This window comes from Podarcis pityusensis (assembly GCF_964106645.2).
Source record: "Podarcis pityusensis genome assembly, chromosome: 13".
In the NCBI taxonomy this organism is placed as follows: domain Eukaryota; kingdom Metazoa; phylum Chordata; class Lepidosauria; order Squamata; family Lacertidae; genus Podarcis; species Podarcis pityusensis.
This window is the reverse complement of record NC_138038.1, coordinates 29,152,601-29,175,251: the sequence shown is the minus strand read 5'-3', so window position 1 is coordinate 29,175,251 and position 22,651 is coordinate 29,152,601. Positions and strand designations below refer to the sequence as shown.

The following is a 22,651-nucleotide window of genomic DNA, read 5'->3' as shown; positions in this document are numbered from 1 at the left end:
CTTTCTTTTAATTCCTTTCACCCTCTTCCTTTTCCCTCATTTTAATTTTGATTTAATCCCCATCCTTGCCGTTCCATTACTAAGAGGGGCTTTTGCCCCATCGGGCTTGTGGCCCCTTAGTGCTCCGTTTTAGAGCTTTTCGTTCTTTTAATTTAATTTATAGGGTGTTTGTCCTTGGGGGTTTCCCCTGAGCGCTCCCTTTTTTTGCCATGGATTCTGATTCTGTATTTGTGGCTTTGTACCCTGCACGTCTGGATAGTCAGGCACAGCATTGTCCACTGGGCCAGCAGGAGGGCGGCGGAGTCTGGATTTGGATGCAGGCTCAGGCTCCCCGACCATGTGTGTGTATCCTGGATATCCAGATGAGGAATGTGTTGGGAGGAGCTTCTCCCAATGGTGCAGGCGAAAGTGTCTGAGGAAGGCATGCCTGCGGTGATGGTGGTGCAGCAGGGCGAGAATGATTTGCCGGAAGCTCCCTGCTTGAGCCTGTGGACCCGCATGCAGGAGGACTTGGAAGAGTTGAAGGCAGCTCTTCCTGGACTCAAGATTTTTTTGGTTGCAGCTGTTACAGCAACGTACGTGGCAAGGAAGGTGATGCCCAGCTGCCAACGAGAGGGCCAGAAGGTGCGTCCAGAGCACAGTGGCCAAGGAGGTTCTGGCCCTGAGTGGGATAGTGATCCGTCACCTGGGCATTACCTTCCAAGATGCATCCCTTTACAGGCTTGATGGGGTTCATCTCTCTGTGATTGAGAATGATTTATGGCTGACTGCTGTGTCAGCGGAGTTAAGGGATGGATGCTGGGATGTTTTTGCCTCTACGCATGGGTCTGGGAATGTTCTGATCAGTTCACATTGAGTTCAGTACCCTGACCTGTTCTTAATGCATTGTTGACCACATCTATGGAACGCGATTGTTATGTTCTTTCATGTCATGCTATATCAATCATTAGTAATAGTTTAAGTCTTGATACTCAATCACTAGTTAATATGTTTAATAAGGAGGTTTCACGCCTGTCCAATTCTGTGTTCCCTTTCCCAACCTTTAATCTATCGATGTTTAATATCTATATTCAACCTTTGCATTGTATTCATGTTAACCAATTATCAACAAGCACATATGCTGTAATGCTGTAATATTCAATAAAAGGGACTCTCCGAGACTTGCTCGAGAGATGCCTCCCGTATGACACCTTGCCATTCGTCTGTCGCTTATTTCAACCCAACAGGTTACAGGTGTGATTGGTTGGCAGTGAGCACAGATGCTCGTGTGGTGGATAGGCTCTGGTTCAGGTGATAGGGATGGGAGAACGCTCTGGCCATCCCTATGTGAAGGGTATTCCGTTAAATGATTCCAGGGACTTGATGGTTTGGTCAACCCCTGAGAGGGGGTTGTGCCCGTGCCTGAGTCCAGGGGGACATTTGTGTGGCAGAGATAGCCTGTGGCGGAGATAGGCTTTCCGCTTATCCAGGTGTTCACCCTTAGCTGACCTATGCTGGATCCCTGGGTCAGCTCTACCTGCATGGCAGGGAGCTAGTCGAACCAGAGCCTATGCAACCAGTCACTTTCTGTAATCAATAAAGTTGTGGCCTAAATTCTGCCAAAAACCAAAATTTGAGTCAAGCGTGAATTTATTTAGAGGGGAGGTTTCTGGGTCTGAACACTCAAATAATGATTAACTGTCAGCTAGGCTGCCCTCAACAGCCCAGGGTTCTTCCCTCAAAATATGGAACTGAATGCCCCATAAGAACAACACTATGGTATGATGTAGTGTCATATTTTTACAGAGCAACAAAAACACAGAGTTTTGTCCCCAAACAGTGCCTCCAAATCCCATTTCAGGAAAGTGGCCCAGAAGGGTACCATGGCTGACGGTACTGAAAACCACTGAGAGGTCCAACAGAACTAGCAGGAACATACTCTCTGCATCTAATTCCTGGTGTAAGTCATCAATCATAGTGACCAAAGCCATCTGTCCCATAACCAGACCTGAAACCAGATTGAAATGGATCTAGATACAGTGGTACCTCTGGTTATGAACTTAATTCGTTCTGGAGGTCCGTTCTTAATCTGAAACCGTTCTTAACCTGAGGTACCACTTTAGCTAATGCGGCTTCCCGCTGCCGCTGCACGATTTCTGTTCTCATCCTGAGGTAAAGTTCTTAACCCGAGCTACTACTTCTGGGTTAGCGGAGTCTGTAACCCGAAGTGTTTGTAACCCGAGGTGTTTGTGACCCAAGGTACCACTGTAATTTGTTTTCTCCAGAAACCCCTGGTACTGACATGCGTTTATTGCATTTATATACCACTTTTTCCTCCAAAGAGATCTTTGTTATTTTTAACTTTTATGAAGTTTACTTTTGAGTAAACAGGATTAGGAGTAAAGCCTTATTTTAATTTCCAGTTTATCTTCAGGTTATAATTTGCATATGAAAAGTGCCATTCCTTCAATTGCCACAGGAGCCCAACAAAATGTCTGAAGAGAGATCTCTACCTGCCCAACAGCCATTCTCCTCTGCGGCCTCTGACCATAAACTTTCCGCCTTAAGCGGGACTCAGTGGTGCCAGTTCTAAATTGAACTTACTATTTTATTTTATAAGACCGTGAAAAATAAGAGATCTGTGATGAATACTACATATAATATCAGAGTGCCTAGTTGAGATTCTGTGATAGCATCCCCATTAATGCTTTCTTTAAAATAACCACTAGATGGAAGCACAAGCTAGAGAATAATCACAGGAATGTTTGCGTAAGAATGCTATGAAGGAAAGGAATACGAAAGGTGTATAGGCAACATCATGGAAGTTACAAGCTGAATCATAATTTGGGAGAAGAAACGAATACACCTTTTGTTGTTAGAAATGATAGATATTGATCATTTTCACAATTGGGGTCTAATCTGTACTACACAGGAAGCTATATTTCCTGTTTCCTCTTGAAGGTAGTGAGAACCACTACACTGTACTTAGAAACCTGTTTGAAAAAGGAAAAAGTCCAGCACACCACAGAGTTGTCCTAAAAGCCAGCTAGTTCCCCAACACACATACCTATACCACTTGAAACATTAAAACATCTGGACCCTAAATTTGATAAATAAGCTCTCCCCCCCCCCCATGGACATACTGTATACTGTGGGAATTAAAAAAATAAATGGATGCAGATCATGATCTTTTAATGAATCTCCATTTAATGTAAATGTTATCCATTTATCCTTTGGTGTCAGTTGCCTGGATTATACTCTGATCCTTTTTTAGTGCTATGATATCAAACAACTTCCATGAATCATCCTTAAAAATGGTAACAGTAACATGAGTTGTGCTGAGACTGGCCTCTTCATGCTGTTGGGACATCTACATAACATCACACATACACATATCTAACAGTCACCGTGAGATTCCTCACTCAGTTGAACAATTGTTCGTGGTACTTTTTAGTGCCACCCTTTTGCACTGCAGATGTCCAGAAGGTGGTATTACAGCTACCAATTCAGAAGATGTCAGGTGACGAAAGGAGCAATTGAATTCGACCTAGAATGGCTGCTAATGGATTGTCTGAACAATCTGTTGCTCAAACACAGGTAGAACTGCTTTGCTTTTTCACTGACTATTAAAATATATTAAGTGTACATCTATATGTATCATTGTAACACGGACTATCTAATATTTTAGATAGATTACTTCCTGGTGAAGTTTGGACTCATGACAGTTATCCGCCATGACAAGAGTGGGGGACTGATGAAGATGGTCTGCCCTTCAAGATTTATGGATCCTAATGTATCCCTGAATGCTCTGGGGGACTTTCCAGTGGATAGAGCAGGCGATCCTGTTGAGGCACCCATCTCACTGTGGAATGGTGAGATGTAGAAGGCTACTAACATCATCACTCCCAAGTGCCCATAATGCCCCCTGGTACTCTATCATTGCATGTGATAAGATATGGATGTCAACTAGAGCACTGGCTGTTTAGATCTTGCTCGAGGCCAACTGAGCATGGGTTACAGCACACAATCGCATCAACAATGTGGCAATAAGAGCAGTGAATAAATCTTACTTCATAGTCTCTACTGCCTCCTCAAGTACAGGCATATCTCATTTCATTGTGTTTTGATTTACTGAGCTTCAGAGACAATCTGGTTTTGAAGGGTTGCTGCAGCTACTGAGTTGGAGACTAAGCTGCTGGTGCCTGTCTTGCAGCACAGTGACTCCTGCTGCTCCTTACAAGGATGCAGGTGTAGCTGCAGACAGTCAATCAATGCAGCAAACCTCATTGCTGTTTTATTTTAAGAAATTGCCACAGCCAAGCCAGCCTTCAGCAACCACAACTCTGATCATTCAGCAGCCATCAGCATTGAGGCAAGACCCTCCATCAGCAAAAAAATTATGACTCACTGAAAGGCTCAGGTGGTGGTTAGTATTTTTTAGCAATCAAGTATTATTTTTATTTTAAATTAAAGTATGTACATTTTTTAAAAAAACAAAAACAAAATTCTATTTCACACTTAATAGTCTGCAATATAGTGTACAGTGGTACCCTGGGTTACATACGCTTCAGGTTACATACGTTTCAGGTTACAGACTCCGCTAACCCAGAAATAGTACCTCGGGTTAAGAACTTTGCTTCAGGATGAGAACAGAAATTGTGCTCTGGCGGCATGGCAGAAGCAGAAGGCCCCATTAGCTAAAGTGGTGCTCCAGGTTAAGAACAGTTTCAGGTTAAGAACAGACCTCCAGAACGAATTAAGTACTTAACCCGAGGTACCACTGTAAAGGTAACATATATTTGGGGGGGGGTGGGGGGTGTATAACTTTCTTTATTGCAATATTCACTTTATTGCGGTGACCTGGAACTGAACCTGCAATATATCGGAGGTATGCCTGTGATTGTCCCACAGAGCTCTTCTGGCTCATCCAGAATCTGGTCTTACCTGGTGTGGTGTGAATAGGACTCTGGAAGCAACAGAGGCCTGCTGTGAAGATAAAGTATTTCACCTCCACAGTGATTTAGATGCAACCATTTTGGTTCAGTCCCAGATAAAGTGTTCACTGCTACGTCTTCTCCAACTTCATAGGATCAATTTCCGTTTATGAGGCCTGATTATGTGGCAGGGTGCTTGCAAAGAGATGCGTTCAACTATATGCCTTCTTAATTCCTGCTCATCATGGCTGATGAAATTGAGTTGGGGAGGGTGTTTAATAGGTAGGTGCAGGTAACTGCCACCTTAAAGGAAGTATTGGTGCAACTACTACTAAAATCCCATCTCTGGACCCAATTTATTTTAACATCTATCACCTGGTTGCAAATATTTCCTTTCTGGAGAAGGTGGTTGAGCTGGTTGTGGCATTCCTAGATGAAACTGATTATCTGGATCCATGGTAGTCTGGGCCTGGGTTTGCAACTGAATGCAACTGAATCAGCCTTGGGGCCCCTGATAGATGAGCTTTATATAGAGAGGGAGAGGGGCAATGAAACCCTGCTACTTCTGCTCAATCTCACAGTGGATATCAACTCCATTAACTATGGTATTCTCCTTGACTAAATCTGTGGGATAGGTACTGATGGTTTTGTGATGCACTGTCTCTATTCCTATATGCAGGGTCATGTCCAGACAGTAACAGTGAGAGAGTGTTCTTTGGCTCTCTGGTGTCTATAACATGGTGTTGGGTTGAAATAAACGACAGACAAATGACAAGTGTCATATGGGAGGCATCTTCCAAGCATGTCTCGGAGAGTCCCTTTTATTGAATATTACAGCATTGCCACATATGTGCTTGTTGCTGATTGGTTAACACAAATACAATGCAAGGGTCATATAGGCATTAATCATCAATAGATTAAAGGTTGGGAAAGGGAACACATGGTTAGACAGGTATGAAAACCTCCTTATTAAACTATTACTAATGATTGATATTGCAAAACTTAAAAGAGCATAACAATCACATTCCGTAGATGTGGTCAACCATGCATTAAGAACAGGTCAAGGTACGATGTTTCATGAACTCAATGTGAACTGAACATTCTAGGGTGGATGAGGAAGGAATGCTTCAGCTCAGAGCGGTTTGCCAAACTCATGTGCAGAAGCAGAACTTCCCATCATCATGGTGTGCCACAAGCACTATTTTGTTCCAATTATTTTCCCAATGAAGCTGTGGAAGTGGCTATTAAGTGTTTTGAAGCAAGGTATCATCAATAAGTTGACGATACCCAAGGCTATTTCTCCATTATATCTGAATCAGTCAAGTGTGTGCAAACCCAGGGCTGGTGCATGAATGCAGTGGTGAAATAAATGAGGGTCAATAAACCAAACTTGAATATGGAAAGATGGAAGCCTTTTGGGTGGGTGGTTCCTATGTCTCAGAGATAGGTCAGCTGCCTGTTCTGAAAGGGTGGCACTCCCTCTGAAGGAAAATGTGTGTGTGTGTGTGTGTGTGTGTGTATTCCTTGCTCTGTCACTGTCACCAAGGCCAAAATTACCTCAGTGGCCAGGAGTGCTTTTTACCAGCTCTGGTTGGTATGAAGCTATGACCGTTCCTGGACCATGACAACCTGACAACAGTGGTTCAAGCACCGGTAACCTCAAGGTTTGATTACTTAACACATTTTATTTAGAACTTCCCTTGTATCTAGCCCAGATGTTTCAACTTTTTCAGAATGCAGCAGCTAGATTAATGGGAGCAGATTAATAGCAACTGGTTACTTCTGAGAGAGCTGAACTTTTTACCAATTTACTACCAAGCCAGGTTCATCTTCAGCCCAATTGCCTAAGGGACCACCTAATTCCTTATGGTTCAACTTGATTGCTCAAATCCTGTGATGGGGCAATTCTGATGGATCCCCATGGCCTCAAGGTTCAACTGGCATTCACTAGGGATTGAGGGTGTAGGCCTCACCCTGTGGAATTTCCTACCAGCAGGGATTTGGCAAGAACCATTGATCTTTCCCTTCCTTGGGATGTCATTTGCAAACTTTTGCTGCTGTTGTTTAGATGGGACTTTGCGACCTGACTTTTCTCTCAGTTAACCAGCCAGTATTTGTTGATGGTTCTAATTATTTTTTATGGATCTTTTGTTAACTTTACCTTTATATGTTGCATTTCAACTTGCTATATTTTATGAATGTATAGATTATAGATTCTTAAATAAGAAAGAGGTGGGTTAAAAAAAAATACACAAGGACATGGATGATGCCTTCCTAAAGCAGCTTACCAAACATTCAAAAAGGAGAGATGCAATATTCATGGGAGACTTAAACAACTCTGACATCTGCTGGAACTCAAAATCTGCCAAGAATGTAAGGTCCAACAAATTCCTCTATGTCAATTTCATCTCCCAGAAGGCGGCAGAAGCAACAAGGGTGTCATCTCTCTTGAACTTGGTCCTCACCAACAGGAACAAACTGATCAATGCCGTGAAAATACAGGGAGCCTTGGGAGGAAGTGGTCATGTCCTTTGAAAACCAATACCAGATAGGCGGCAATAAATGGGAATAGAACATATAATTAAGTCAAATTATAGCTTGCGTTGAGGGACAGAAACCAATTTCATCACAGGCCAGAAACTCTTGTATGGCAGGGGGCATCACCTTGTCAGGGACTTTCTGATGTATGTTAGGGCTCTGGATGTAAGAGATTTCCATGTGTGTGTTGAGGAGGGGACTGTTATTACACCTGGCATCATTTCCAGGGAGTCTTGGGGGCCTGGGCACACACAAAATTATCACTGTGAATGCCTGGCCTCTTTCCACCACTGGTGCTGCCATGGGCACCCATGCTCCACCCCACCGCTGCTGTGGAAGCACAGCCACAGCCACCACGGGTTCCATCAGAGGCCCCATGGCAGAGGCAGAGGCCCCTGTGCAGTTGTCACCATGGCCCTGAAGAGTGGTGTGCACACACCATGATGTTAGGGTGACATCATGACATCATGTTGTGCACACACGCCACTGGGCACCCATGCTCTGGGGCCCAAGATGGCGCCTCCGGTCATTACTGTGGCAGGTTCACTCCTGACACAAAGGAAATGGGAGATCCCTTTACATATGCAAGAGTACACATGTAGGTCACATCCACACCATGCATTTAAAGCACATTTTAGGAGTCATGGTTTCCTCCAAAGAATTTGGGTAACAGAACTTTGCTATGGGTCCCCAAACGATTCCAGATACCTTTATTAAGCTATAGTTCCCAGGACTCTTTGGAGAAAACTATGCCTCTTAATTTTATTTTTTTTAAAAAGATATTTATTAAGAGTTTACAAATTACAGAAAAAGAGAACAGGAAAAGAAAACAATAAAGAATTAGACAAAACAAAACAATACCTTACAATACCTCAAAGAAAAAATAAAACAATACAATAAAACAACAAAGAAAAATAGAACAAAAACATTTAAAAACACATCCAACCTTTCCATATCTTTACCTTTCATATACTTGTTTCATCGACCTCCTCACACCTCCCTTTTTTGTATTTGTTCAATTAGCTATTTCAGCAAGTCCTTTCCATCTTTCTCAATTTTCGTTCTAAAATTTAACTTAAGACACTCTAACCTTAAATTTTCCACTTCGGTCCATTAACGATCTATTTTTACTTAATTCTTTATAACATTTCTGCTAAAACCATATAACTTCATTCCAGCATCCTTCTAACATTCATTAATTTTGCAATATTTCTGTAAATATACTTTAATTTTTTTCCAATCTTCTTCCACCGACTCTTCTCCCTGGTCTCGAATTCTGCCAATCATTTCCGCCAGTTCCATGTAGTCCATCAGCTTCATCTGCCATTCTTCCCTGGTGGGTAGATCTTGTGTCTTCCAATACTTTGCAATAAGTATTCTTGCTGCTGTTGTAGCGTACATAAAGAAAGTTCTATCTTTCTTTAGCACCAATTGGCCGACCATGCCCAGGAGAAAGGCCTCTGGTTTCTTCAGAAAGGTATATTTATATACCTTTTTCATTTCGTTATAGATCATCTCCCAGAATGCCTTAATCTTTGGGCATGTCCACCAAAGGTGAAAAAATATACCTTCAGTTTCATTACATTTCCAACATTTATTATCAGGCAAATGATAGATTTTTGCAAGCTTGACTGGTGTTATGTACCACCTATAGATCATTTTCATTAAATTCTCTTTTAAGGCATTGCATGCCGTAAACTTCATGCCAGTGGTCCATAACTGTTCCCAGTCAGCCATCATAATATTATGTCCAACATCTTGTGCCCATTTAATCATAGCAGATTTCACCATTTCATCTTGAGTATTCCATTTCAACAGCAAGTTATACATTCTTGACAAATTCTTAGCTTTAGGGTCTAACAATGTTTCCAACTTTGATTTTTCCATCTGGAAGCCAATTTTTTAATCCAAATTATACACCTCCATTATTTGATAATAATGGAGCCAATCTCATACTCTGTTTTTTAATTTTTCAAAACTCTGCAGTTTTAATCTGTCACCCTCTTGTTCCAAAATTTCCCAATACTTCGGCCATTTGGCCTCCATATTGAGTTTTTTCTGAGCCTTTGCTTCCATTGGTGACAACCATCTTGGGGTTTTATTTTCTAACAAATCCTTATATCTTATCCAGACATTAAACAGTGCTTTTCTTACTATATGGTTTTTAAACGCTTTGTGTGCTTTAACCTTATCATACCACAAATATGCATGCCAACCAAATACATTATTGAAACCTTCCAAATCCAAAACATCTGTGTTTTCAAGAAGCATCCATTCTCTCAGCCAGCAAAAAGCGGCTGATTCATAATAAAGTTTTAAGTCTGGCAGGGCAAATCCACCTCTTTCTTTAGCATCAGTTAATATCTTAAATTTTATACGAGGCTTCTTGCCCTGCCAGACAAATCTGGAGATATCTCTCTGCCACTTCTTGAAACAGTCCATTTGTCCAAAATTTGCAGTGTTTGAAACAAAAACAGCATTCTTGGCAATACATTCATTTTTATCACAGCAATTCGGCCTAACAACGATAGCTTCAAATTTGACCATATTTCTAAATCTTTTTTCACTTCAGTCCAACATTTTTCATAATTATCCTTAAATAAATTCACATTCTTAGCAGTCATATTAACCCCTAAGTATTTCACTTTCTTAACCAGTGTCAATCCTGTCTCCTTCTGAAACTTCTCTCTCTCAATCTCTGTTAAGTTCTTTTCTAATACCTTAGTTTTCATCTTATTCAGCTTAAAACCTGCCACCTGACCAAATTCTTGGATTAATTCTAATACTCTTTTAGTACTAGATTCTGGCTCCTGTAAAGTCAATACTAAATCATCAGCAAATGCCTTCAATTTGTACTGTTTCGCTCCCACTTGTATACCTTTTACCAATTGGTCCCTTCTAATCATATTTAACAAAACCTCCAAGACCGATATAAAAAGCAATGGAGAGATTGGGCAACCTTGTCGTGTTCCTTTCTCAATGAAAACTATGCCTCTTAAGGTGGTATGAGATTGTTTTAAATGTATGGTGTCGCTGTGGAAATGCGTAGCCATTGCAGCCACTTAGAGAATGGGTGACCTGGTGTTGGTGTCAGCATACATCCACACACTGTGCCATACCCATCAACTGCCCTGCTTTGAGCAGTATATCCCAGAATTTCAGAAGCCGCCCTGGCTTCTGATTGGGTCCTGGGATACCCTGTTTTGGCTCCCGATAGAGTGCAGCCCCCAGAGACACCCATTTTGTGGGGGCGGTGCTCTCAAGCAAATCACCTGTCTCCTGCAAAAGCACAGCCCCCAAAGACACGTTTTGAGAGGCCGTGCTCTCAAAGCTTGTGTGGGAGCCTGGCCCTGAAAGACATATGTCCCAGTTTCCCTCTACAGTGTGTTAGAGGGTATGCTATGCCAATGTTGGAGGCAGTGGCGGAGGAAGGCTGTTGGGCACCTGGGGTGGTGCGCCCAGGGGTGGGGCGAACGCCTATGGGGCGGGCAAAGGTGGAGATAGATGTGTCGGTTCCGCCCCGGGTGTCGGTGACACCCGGGGCGGAACGCACCCACCTTGCTCCACCTCTGGTTGGAGGGAATGGCTGACATGAGGCAACCTTGCGTCTCCTGCAGCCTTCAATCCTGCACCATTGTCCCCTACTGTTAATCTATTGTGTTGAAATTAATAGTCACCCAAGATTGTGTTTTGCCTCCTTATTTCCTGTGTGGTTGCAAATGGACATACATTCCTAAGCACTTCCTTCCATCCATCCCCTCCACAGAAACTGGATAGGAAAGGTTGCAGTTGAAGGTGTTTTAATTTCTCACTGTTCTGTATAAAAGATGCATCCTACCAACTACTCAATATATTTTATGTCTGGAGGTAAAGAGTAGGGTATTGAAATTGGAAGGACAGTAAGTGTTCACAATATAATTTTGCAAAGGTATCCCCAATATTTCTCCAAAATGTGTGTGTATAATGGTGGGAAAGCAGAGCTGGGAGAAGCAGGTTGGAGGAAACGTAATATATGCACGGTGCCTGCCTATTAGGAAGGCAGCATATAAGGCAATTTAAGCTTAAGCCAAATGAATTTGGTAGGGCTGTCTTCCTACACATCTTGGTGCTAAATTGGAATGGCTGCACTGAAATTAATAGTGTTGAAGTGTAAATCTATCTTTAGATCACATCCCGAACATAATTCCTAGGCCCTTTCGTAAAGCAGACCATGACACAGGCATCTGCTGATGAGAAATGATTTTTTTAAAAATTACTCTTGTTCCCCTTGACAACCTTATGTCATTAATGTGCAGCCTGGTTAACAAGGTGCTTCGTATTTAGTAGTTAGCAGCAACCCAGGTCATTAAAAAGTTTTATCCAAAGTAATTATAGGAGTAAATGTCTCTCAGCCTTCTCCCTCTGGGAGTGAGAGTTCTGTCAGTTTCTCTGAGGGCTTTGAGCAAACACAAAAGCCCTAATTATAACTTGGCAAAACTCTTGAGGCTTTGTTGATGAGGGAGGGAACAAAGCCTTCTGGCAGCAAAGTTTGGAGCTGGATTTGGAGTCTCCAAGGTACAGCTTTGGTTGTGTGACAGACAGGTGGAAGAGAGACAGAGTGAGGAGAGACAAATGATTTTTTAACAGCACAAAACAAAGGCCTGAGGTCTAATGGTGTTGTTCACATCAATAAGACAATCGGTTTTATTGTTTATAGTCAATGGCCAGCACAATACAGTACGAGCACAAAACACACAGCTACGAAACAAAATACATTAAATGCACCTGACCAGGACAAATCTACAGTGTCCAAGATTTACGAACATTATATATAATAATACCTGAACAGAGCTACACAGATGTTCTAATTCATCAATGTGTAATGAACGTGCTCTATTTGGGGCTATCTTACAGTTGAGGAAGCTCAAGCTGCTGCAAAAGGCTATAGCCAAACTGTTGATGGGGTCAGACTACTGCCAGCTCATAGCTCCATACCCTCCAACTTCTTTGAGCCAAAAGCCAGGGCATCTCCCCCCCCCCACATGCTGCCACCCGCATGTGTTCAGGCCCCCCACATGATTTCACCACTTATTCCCCCATCCAGTTTTGTCCCACCATCACTGGCGCTACGCTCCACTGCTTATCTTTGTTGTCTGGCCTTCCTCATTACTTCCGCTGCCGCTGCAACAAAACCACTATCACGGCAAGGTCTGCCACTGCCTTGCCACTGTGAGAGCTGATGAGGCCCGCTACCACTGTCCACTGCCATGAAGTTCATCGAGGTCTGCTGCTGCCACTGTGAAGCCCTATGAGGCCCGCCACTGCTGTGAGGCCCAGCAAACTGAGCCACTGCCTTGAGGCCTGATGAAGTTCACTGCCGCCACCAACCTCCACCGTGGCTACTGACATACTTCCAGAAGTTGGCACTGCACCAGAAGTGCACTTCCAGAAGTGCAGTCTGCTTCCTTTCAGCACATCAGTGGCCATGGTTGATATCTGGAACTAATTGGAGGCCTCTGTCAGTAGCAGATAAACTGGGGCATCACAGATTGATATAAGGAGTCAGGGTGGCTTTTGTCAATTTGTGATGTCCCAGAGAAATCAGGACTATTGGTAGGTGTGTAACTCCAGTAATTTAAAGCTTGTCCATCTGCTACCAGGCCAGGTTCCAGGTTTTTATGTTGATTAGAAGGTCCTTAAAAACTTGAGTCCAGGGTACCTTAAGGAGCAATAGATGCCTTATATCCCTGCCCACTCACTGAAGTGTTTAGTGGTCTTCATTCACTGTCTGTAGTCCCCCATGGTTCAGACAGATAGATCATAGACATCAGGAGTTGTGTTCAGTTCTGTGGAACTCCATTCCTGTTGAGATCAATGATTTGATTATTTATTTGTTTAAAGGCCTGAGAGGCATTAATGTGCCTGATATATTTATTTTCTTTATATTTGTATTGCTGGTTGTCAGAAATCAAGAGCAAAGATTACAAAACAAACATTAAAAATGGTGGGGATTAAAACCCCCCCAGCTGCGAGCTGCCTAAATTAAGTCTGGCAGAATAGTATTTTGCACTGGGTTGCCAGGTCAGGTGACTCAGCTGAAGGGGCCTAGAATCCAGCCTGAGTCCCTCCCACCCCACCCGCTTGGTCTTGTCCCTTTAGGGGGAAAGCGTGTTGTCCCTCATGGAGAGCTTGTGTTGCGGTGGGGGCTGGTAAGACACCCCACTGTTGCTGGGCGGAAAAGAGTTTGGCCATCTTTAAACAGGGGCTGGCTGTTACTGGGGAGTTTTTTATGTTGCCATTTCTTGATTGACAGCCCTAGTTGTTAAATACTCTACACGCAGCATCGAGCTCCCTCTTTTCGCTGCATGCATCGGATCACCCGCCCTCCCTCTCTATTGTTAGGCTGTTCGCTTGACCTTTCTATGCCTGTCATGGGGTTGTCTGCTTTGGGGCAGGGGCCTGGTAGGAATTTTGTCCGTTTGGTTGATTGGCTGGTGCCATTTGGTTTTTGCCTACTGCGTAGCAAATTGTCACAACTTGTAAGATTGCGGTTAGGCATTGGTTTGGGAATTGGTTGGTGGAGGGGCATGGATTTGGCTGTTGCTGCTGCTGCTGCTGCTGCTTCAAGGGTTTTCTGTTAAAGGAATCCAGGGGCTCACCATGCTTTTGTCCGAACCCCTGGCAAGGGGCTAGGGCCACGCAAGAGCCCCTGGGAGCATTTGGGGAGAGGTGAGGCATGGTTCCCAGTCCTGTCTCTCTCCCCCGGTGACTTACCCTTTCTGACTTCGCGGGGGGTGTGAATGTCAGACTGTCCCTGAACGGGGTCAGATAGTCACAACCAATGCCTAAGCAACCACTCACATTGCTGTAATTTTAATAAAAAAGTTGTGGCCAAAATTATGCCAAAAACCTTAAACAAAAGTCAAGTGTCATTGTATTTTATTTGGGGTGTCTTGGGGACCTCGACGCGCAATTACACCGCTCTCATTTTAGCCATTTTCCGATCAAATGGCTGAGCAAATTACTTCAGCATATCTTTGGCTGAGCTGGGTTGGGGACATAACATCGGCTGAGCCTGACTGAACTCGGAATCAGCTGGCTGAAGCAGAGATCCACTGCATCTTAAACTGCTCATCCTTGCGGATCTTGTCATAGCTCTGCCCCTGCTGTGCACTAGCTGCCTGGCTGGGCTGCATTAGGAGTTTAGCAACAAGTCAGATAAAAGAGGAGTCTGTTTTCTGTTGGAGGTTGAAATTCCAATTGCACTTTCATCACAGACATATATAATGAGATTATGATGTTGGCAGTTTTATTTTTGATCCCTTTTCCCAATGTTCCCTAACACAGAATTCACCTTTTTCACAACTTTCACATTGAGTCAGCATTTTAATGTAGCTGTCCACCATGATCCCAAAATCTCTTTCCAGGTAAGTCACCAACAAATGACCATTGTATGAAGTTAGCATTTCTTTGGCCCCAATCAAAATAAAAAAAATCCTTCCAGTAGCACCTTTAAGACCAACTAAGTTAGTTCTTGGTATGAGCTTTCGTGTGCAAGCACACTTCTTTAGGGTGCACACGAAAGCTCATACCAAGAACTAACTTAGTTGGTCTTAAAGGTACTACTGGAAGGATTTTTTTTATTTTGACTATGGCAGACCAACACGGCTACCTATCTGTATTTGGCCCCAATGTACACTTGCTTAAACTAAAAAAAAATTGACATGATAATGCCCATTCACCCCGTTTGGATATATGTTTTGGGTTGTATTGAACTTCCTTGCCTCCCCACAAAAAATTGCTAGCCTTTGTTAAAATCCTTTTGGCTTTCCTTTACATTCTTAGATTATTATGCATGAAAAGAAACCCCCACATTTCACTGTACAGTTTAGGCATATTTCATTAACACCTAACTGATCTGTTACATGAAGTGGAGAACATACAGTCGCATCAGTATATGACTTTCTGCACCCTGGTGTTCATTATGAGTACCAACTAAAAATGTAGTCCACCTGTCTGTGCCACACTCAATGTTGCTATCTGTTGTCTTCTACCGCCCTCTTGTGCCTGTTATGCAGATTAGCTGCATAACAGATCCCATGTACATGCTGCATTAATTCAGATCCCATCAGTTCAACCCTGTTTAGGGACACCTACATGTGTTCAGGCTTTCCCAACACAGGTCACGTAACACAGAGCAGCCATGCTAGATTCTTGCATTGAAGAATCTTGTGGCACCCTAAATACTTTTAATAGTTAAGCATCATCATACTTAAATGTTATTTTTAACTCTAACAGTAGTTATAATAGTTCGTGATTTTTGGTTCCTTCTCTTTGGTTAATGTTGAGCACTATGGGTTTGGTTGTAAGGAATGAAAAATACACAGAAATGGGATTTGTTGATTTTTTTTTTAGCCAGCTTTTATTTCAGACAGTGCATAATGATCCCCTTTGTGGTAGAGAAGGTGCATTTCCTGAAACAGCATCCTATCCATCTTTAAGAAATTACACTGTTCTCCACTTTGGGGGCAGAGACCTTTAAGAAAATACTGTATTTTTCCGTGTATAAGACGAGGTTTTTCATTTTTAAAAAATGCTACAAATTTGGGGTCATCTTATACATGGATAGTGCTGAGATGGGACGGGTGATTTGTGACTGCTGCAAGGAGGAGATTGTCAGCGGCATTTGGGGAGGGAGGGGTTGAATGGTGGCTGTGGCAAGGTCTGCTGGTGATTGGCTGCTGCGGCAATCAAGTCAGGCAGGTGAATGATTGTTGGCACTCCCCCCTCCCCCAAAAAAGCTCAACGAGTCTGGGCAATCTTCCCCCATTTGTCCAAAAAATAGAGGTTGTTTTATACACAGGGGCGTGTTATACACGGAAAAATATGGTAGATGGACATGGTTGTCAAAGGAAATCAATCTGACTTAAATAAATATAATCTATAGATACCTTCTCCAGATACACACATACAAATACAGGAATAAAACACACAGAACATATTATTATATATCTTTTTTATTTAGTATACAGTCGAACCTCTACCTACGGCCGCCTCTACTTGGGCCCGATCCAAGTTGCGACCACAAGAAACCCGGAAGTAAATACCAGGTTTGCCGTGATTCATGCACGCGCAGAAGCGGCTTCTGCCGTTTGCGCACATACAGAAGCAGCTGCCGCAGTCTACACATGCGCAGAAGTGTGCTGCCGCTGAATGCGCCTGCACACAACGCCGCTTCTACCAGCGACCCATTATGCCTAAAGGACGGGTCACCAGAACGGATTATGGTGGTAAGTAGAGGTTCCACTGTATATATTTAAGTACATAGAATATAGGTCATCTGTGATTATGTTGATCTTTTCCAGGCATTTTGATCACAAAAAAACTCTCCAATGGTGTTAGATTTGCAGAAGGATAACCTGAAGGTATTAGCTGTATGCACAACAGAATAAAGCATGCTACCAATACAGCAACCAGCTGCCATTTCTACACACACACACCAGCTCATGAGCACCCTGTAATACAAGGGGTGACAGATTGCAGCATAGCGATCATAAGCCATTGCTGTAAGAACAATTCTGCATCTGCAAAAGTGATGACCAGGTAGACCTGAGCAACACACCCTGAGTAGGAAATCTGTCTGGAGTTGATCAAAGAGTTCACCATGGATTTGGGGATGGTGACGGAGATGTAGGAGATGTCAAGAAAGGAAAGGTTTGCAAGGAAGAAGTACACAGGGGAGTGGAGGTTGTGATCAAGGCCTACAGTTGTAATGATCAGAAGGTTTCCTACCAGAGTTGTCAAGTATATAAGAAGAAATGTGGCAAAATGTAGGGGCTGCAGCTCCCGTGTGTTTGAAAATTCCAGAAGCAAGAATTCACCCACGGAAGTCTGATTGGACATTTCTGATACAGAAGCAGCCCCCTGTTAAAACAAACAGAACAGAACACCATATATTGTTGCTTATGGAAACAGAAGTAGGAAAACTGGGTGGTAGCACATTATTTATTTGTTTAACAGCATTTATATACCACTTGCTAGGACAAAATACTTCTATGTGCCTTACAACAGAATCTAAATCAGTCTTTAAAAATACAAATGAAAACACATATTAAACAGAAATTTAAAACACTTACTAAAAATACATGCCAAAAGCACATTACATGCCTGGGAAGGCATTCTAGAACAAAATGGCTTAGCAAGCACTGGAAACAATACCATGAAGGCTCCTGTCTAATATCAAAAGCAGGAAGTTCCAAAATGTATGTCCTGCTACATGAAATGATTGATTTATTGTAAGTGTGGAATGAGCATTATGTGGCACTTGTAAAAGTGCCAGTTCCAAATTTCTAATCAGAGTTGAATTTAGGGCACCAAGCCAAGGGGGTACCGCAGGATGCCATGACTATGACATAGTGCACATGCAGAATGGAAGGCGGGGGCATCAAATTTGGGCCTCACACAAGATGCTGATGAAATTTAATAGACCAAATCTGACCCTGTTCTAAGGCATCAAGTGTGCCCGTATGGGGTGGGGTGATCCTTGGTGTAACATAATCATGTCTTTTAAAGATGCACTAGAAGAAGAATGGAAAGGATTAATGTGGCCACAGAATTTCATCTATGGTAAAATTTGGAATGCAATTTGGAGGTTTATCCTTGGACAAAACATCAGAGAGCTTTTGAAGGAAATAGCAGAAGTCATAATGAAACTGGTTAGATCCTCCAGGAAGATTAAGGCCTTTAGAGCAGGTTGAAAAAACCTTGTACAAATTAACATTAGAAAAGTGCATGATGCAATAATGTTCCCAAGGACCTCACCAGTTTTTCTGACGATAATGGATCTGTAAACAGCAGGTAACTTTTTGCTGACCTTATCCACGAGCCCTAAAGTAAGAGCAGCATACATAGTTTGGCCAGCCCAATTTTACCCCCCTCCCAAATCATCAATGTATTGTGAAGTAAACCTATGCAAACTATACAATTTCCCCCTCAAGCATAAAGTGCATTGAGTTGCCTTTAAAATATTTAGTTTAATCCAAATCATTAAAAGTGATGGTGGCAAAGGAGAAAGAGCAGCGTGCAAATACAGGCAAAGGTATTTTCTGTGTGTTGTAATTTTACCTTTCTGGTATGATATATGGTGGTATGTCTGGGGAGAAAATGTAGATATTTAAAAAGGTGCAACAACAATCTTCTAACGACTGTGCAAAATTGTCCGCTTCAAAACCAGAGTTGAAAGAAAGGTGGTGGTGGGGAATCCAACCAAGTTTAAATCAGATTGGGGGGGGGGGATACTTTCTGGCCCTGTCAATCAGCAACCCAAATAGCTCAGTGAATACACTAACCCATGGATTGGCAGGTGGGAAGCTTGTGGGGTGAAATGACCCCAAACTCCAGAAGGGGAAGCATTATAAAGCTTTCCATCCCCTCCTATGAATTAACCTGCAAGTAGAGAGGGAAGGCTCAGTGGAGAAAAGGGATGACTATGGAAATATCTCAGTTACCATAAAGGATCATCATGCCATCTTGAACATCAAGGTAGCAAGGAGAGAGTGCTCTAGAATTCTGATTCTATGAAACTCACAGGCACACATAAGTAGGGCAAGGAGGATGAAGGTGGGTTGCAGCTCCAGGTGTTGCTGTTAATGTGGAGAAAGGAATAATTCAAAGGAATGACAAAGTAGGAAAACTCTTCCATTTTCTTCTAGTTGTGAGGGGCGGCTATTTTCTTCTAGTTGTGAGGGGCGGTGTAGTAGCCTAGGGCCTCTCTTCATCTAAATCCGGCCCTGCTCTCGGGTCATCTATCTCCAACTATCTGAACTCATTCCATTCTTCCTAAGCACCAAGCCATCTCCTTCATGACAACTCCACAGGTCATGTCCAGTCCCTTCCAATCCACTAAGGGATATTCAACAAAACCAAACCTATTTCTCTAAACTCCACTGTCAGGTCCAGTAATAAAGATGACATCTAATTAAGTTTTCCGGGGAAGAAAATTGATAAGGGCTATGGAAATATTGGAGGGGTGTCATATGCTCTGTGGGTTCAGAGTGTTGCAGAATGTTATGACATTTGATTTGCTGTAATGAATTCCCTCACTCCCCGTTCATGGTTTTAGCAATATATTATGTCCCTAATGGTTGAATGGTAGGTTCCGTTCGTTGCGTTAAAAAACCCCAGAGGACACATTATCACTGGTTGTATTGGTGGTATGGTGTTTAGTTCGTAGCACTGAAAGACACAAGGACTCTGAATGAGATGAGGGAAAGAAAAGGACCTAGGAACTGATCCACTTGTTATCATAAAATTTCTCTGCGCTGAATAACAGCAATAGAAGTAGAGCTATAGACAAATCATAAATGAAGAGAGGTGGGTAACTATCAGGAAGTATGGTCTTTTCAGAAATGGCTGAGGGAGGTTTCTCCAACACTATTTTTGTGATCTGTTCAGTGCCAGGTGAATATATTTACCCAGATCTTTAACTTATGTCTCATAGTCTGGTGCTTACTTTTAGCATGTGTTTAAATTGAGGTTTCTACTTGTTTCCATTATATTTTAACTTTCCTCTTATTATTAAATTTGTATGTGACATATTTTTTTTGTTTTTTTAGACTTGCCCAGGGAACTTTTACTATAGACAGTCATATAAAAGGTAAAGGTAAAAGGTATAACAAAGTAATATAAATTCAGTTAAGTCCCTAAGTTATAAGATAAACATGTCCCACAAACTATTCTTCCAAAGCTATGACCATGATAATCTGTTGCAGGAAAAGAATTACATTTTTTCTTCTCTTTTTTGCAACCTGTTGATGGCTGATTAATTCATTATGGCAGCAGCTGTCAAGGACTAGAGTTGCCTTCAACAGATCCCCCCCCCCCAAAAAAAACAACATTTGAAATTAGTTTTACATTGAAAGGAAAATAAAAACCTTCGTGAGGATCTTTGAACTGTATTCGTGATCTTTGATAAAATCTTATACAAAAAATCTGTGATTTTCCTTTTTATTAATGAACCATCATTCACACTCTTAATCATGCTCAATCCTGTAAACAATTTGAAGAATTCTGCTGAAATATGAAGTGGTATATCATATGACTCCTCTCTCTGCATTGTTCTTTTCACAAAGATTTCATTTGTCTCAATGTTGGGAAACCAGACAAAGATGCCAGAATTTATTCTCCTGGGATTTCGGGAATTCTACGAATTGCAGACACTTCTTTTCCTGACATTTCTGGTAATTTATGTTGTGACCATAACTGGAAATATTCTTACGTTTGCCCTTATTGTCTTTGATCAGCACCTTCATACCCCCATGTACTTTTTCCTGGGGAATCTCTCCTTCCTGGAGGCCTGCTGTAGCTCCAATATATTCCCACGGATGCTTTTGGCTCTCGTTACTGGAGACAGAAGGATTTCCTACAACAGCTGCTTAACACAGTGATATCTCTTTGGTTCCTTGGAAGCTACAGAATGCTTTTTACTCTGTGTGATGTCTTATGACAGGTACCTAGCAATCTGTAAACCATTGCACTATGCAACAACTATGAAAACCCAGACTTCTATCCATTTAGCAGCTGCATCTTGGTTCAGTGGATTTATAGCTTGCTTGATATTACTCATTTTGATATTACAGTTAATGTTTTGTGGCCCTAGTGAAATGGATCATTACTTCTGTGAATACTTCCCTCTTCTCAGACTCTCTTGCAGCGACACCAGTGTGTTGGAAATTGCAAGTTACATTGTGGCTGTCATATTTACTGTCCCTCCATTTGTTCTAACTATAACTTCCTATGTATACATTATTGCTGCCATTTTAAGGATCCCCTCTGCCACTGGGAGGCAAAAGGCCTTTTCCACCTGCTCCTCTCACTTGATTGTGGTTTCAATTTTTTATGGCACACTCATGATTGAGTATATGATACCAAAGTCAACAGAGAACAGAGAGATGCAAAAGATTTCTTCTCTCTTGTACACAGCTCTGTCGCCTCTGGCCAACCCATTTATATACAGCCTAAGGAACAAGGAGGTAAAAAATTCACTGAGGAATAATATTAGGAAACTTGTGAGGTGAAGCAACTTAATATGTAATAGAAGCAACCTGAGCATTTTCTGTGGCATTTCTCTCTCTCTCTTTTGGAGGGGGGTGTTATACAGTTCAGTCTCTGAAAGGATGCATCAATCCATCCATTTCCAGGATTAATAATACATTTTGCGTGCTGAGGTCCCCCAAAACCCCTACCCCAATAACTCAGACATCACACATAATTTTTGTTTAAGGTTTTTGGCATAATTTTGGCCACAACTTTATTTTCATACAAATTGAGAGTGGTTGCTTAGGCATTGGTTATGACTAGCTGTCCCTCTCCCGCCTTGGGGGACAGCACTGACTCCCTAGTCAGTCCCGGAGGAACAAGGTCAGAGTCAGCTGGAGCTGCGACACAGGCCCTCAGCTACTCCGCGCATGCTCCTTGAAGCTTACGCGGCCCGCACCCTGCCGTCAGGGTTTGGACGAAGGGGATGGTAAGCTTCAGAATTCCTTTAACGGAATACCCGTCAGCAGCAGCATTGGAGGGGCAGGCACAGCCAATCCATACCCCTCCACCAACCAATTTTAACCAATGCCTAACCGCCAACCTTACAAGTTGTGACGATTTGCTAAGCAGTAGGCAAAACCCAAAAGGCACGCACTAATCAGCCAATTGGAAAAATTCCTACTGGGCCCCCGCACCAATGCGAACGACCCCATGACAGGCAGAGCAAGGTCAAAGCGCAAGCCCAAACAAGGGAGGGCGGGCGGGAGATCCGATGTCCACAGCGAAAGAGAAAGAGAAAGCTGTGGACCCTGCTTATATAAAGCCATTAATCCCACCCCTAAATTGGCAACATCAAATTTACCCCAGTAACACAATCATCCAATCTGCTCCAGCCCATTGCCATCAATGGCCTGGCTACTAACTGGGGGTTTTGTCTGGCCCCATCCGCAACACGTGCTCTCTCTTTTATGAGAACACGCTTTGCGTGCTGAGGTCCCCCAAAACCCCTACCCCAATAACTCAGACATCACACATAATTTTTGTTTAAGGTTTTTGGCATAATTTTGGCCACAACTTTATTTTCATACAAATTGAGAGTGGTTGCTTAGGCATTGGTTATGACTAGCTGTCCCTCTCCCGCCTTGGGGGACAGCACTGACTCCCTAGTCAGTCCCGGAGGAACA

General features: G+C 42.6%; 1 protein-coding gene across 1 annotated transcript; it reads left to right on the top strand.

Annotated features, from left to right (window-relative positions):
* Positions 1-393: 393 nt before the first annotated feature.
* Positions 394-21,505, top strand: LOC308461984 (olfactory receptor 6C4-like; the record flags this gene model as incomplete). The annotated part of the gene is made up of 4 exons (XM_080979157.1): positions 394-624; positions 3,668-3,851; positions 20,561-20,668; positions 20,898-21,505. The coding sequence occupies 4 exons, from the start codon at positions 394-396 to the stop codon at positions 21,503-21,505; spliced, it is 1,131 nt and encodes a 376-aa protein (XP_080835283.1).
* Positions 21,506-22,651: the final 1,146 nt, after the last annotated feature.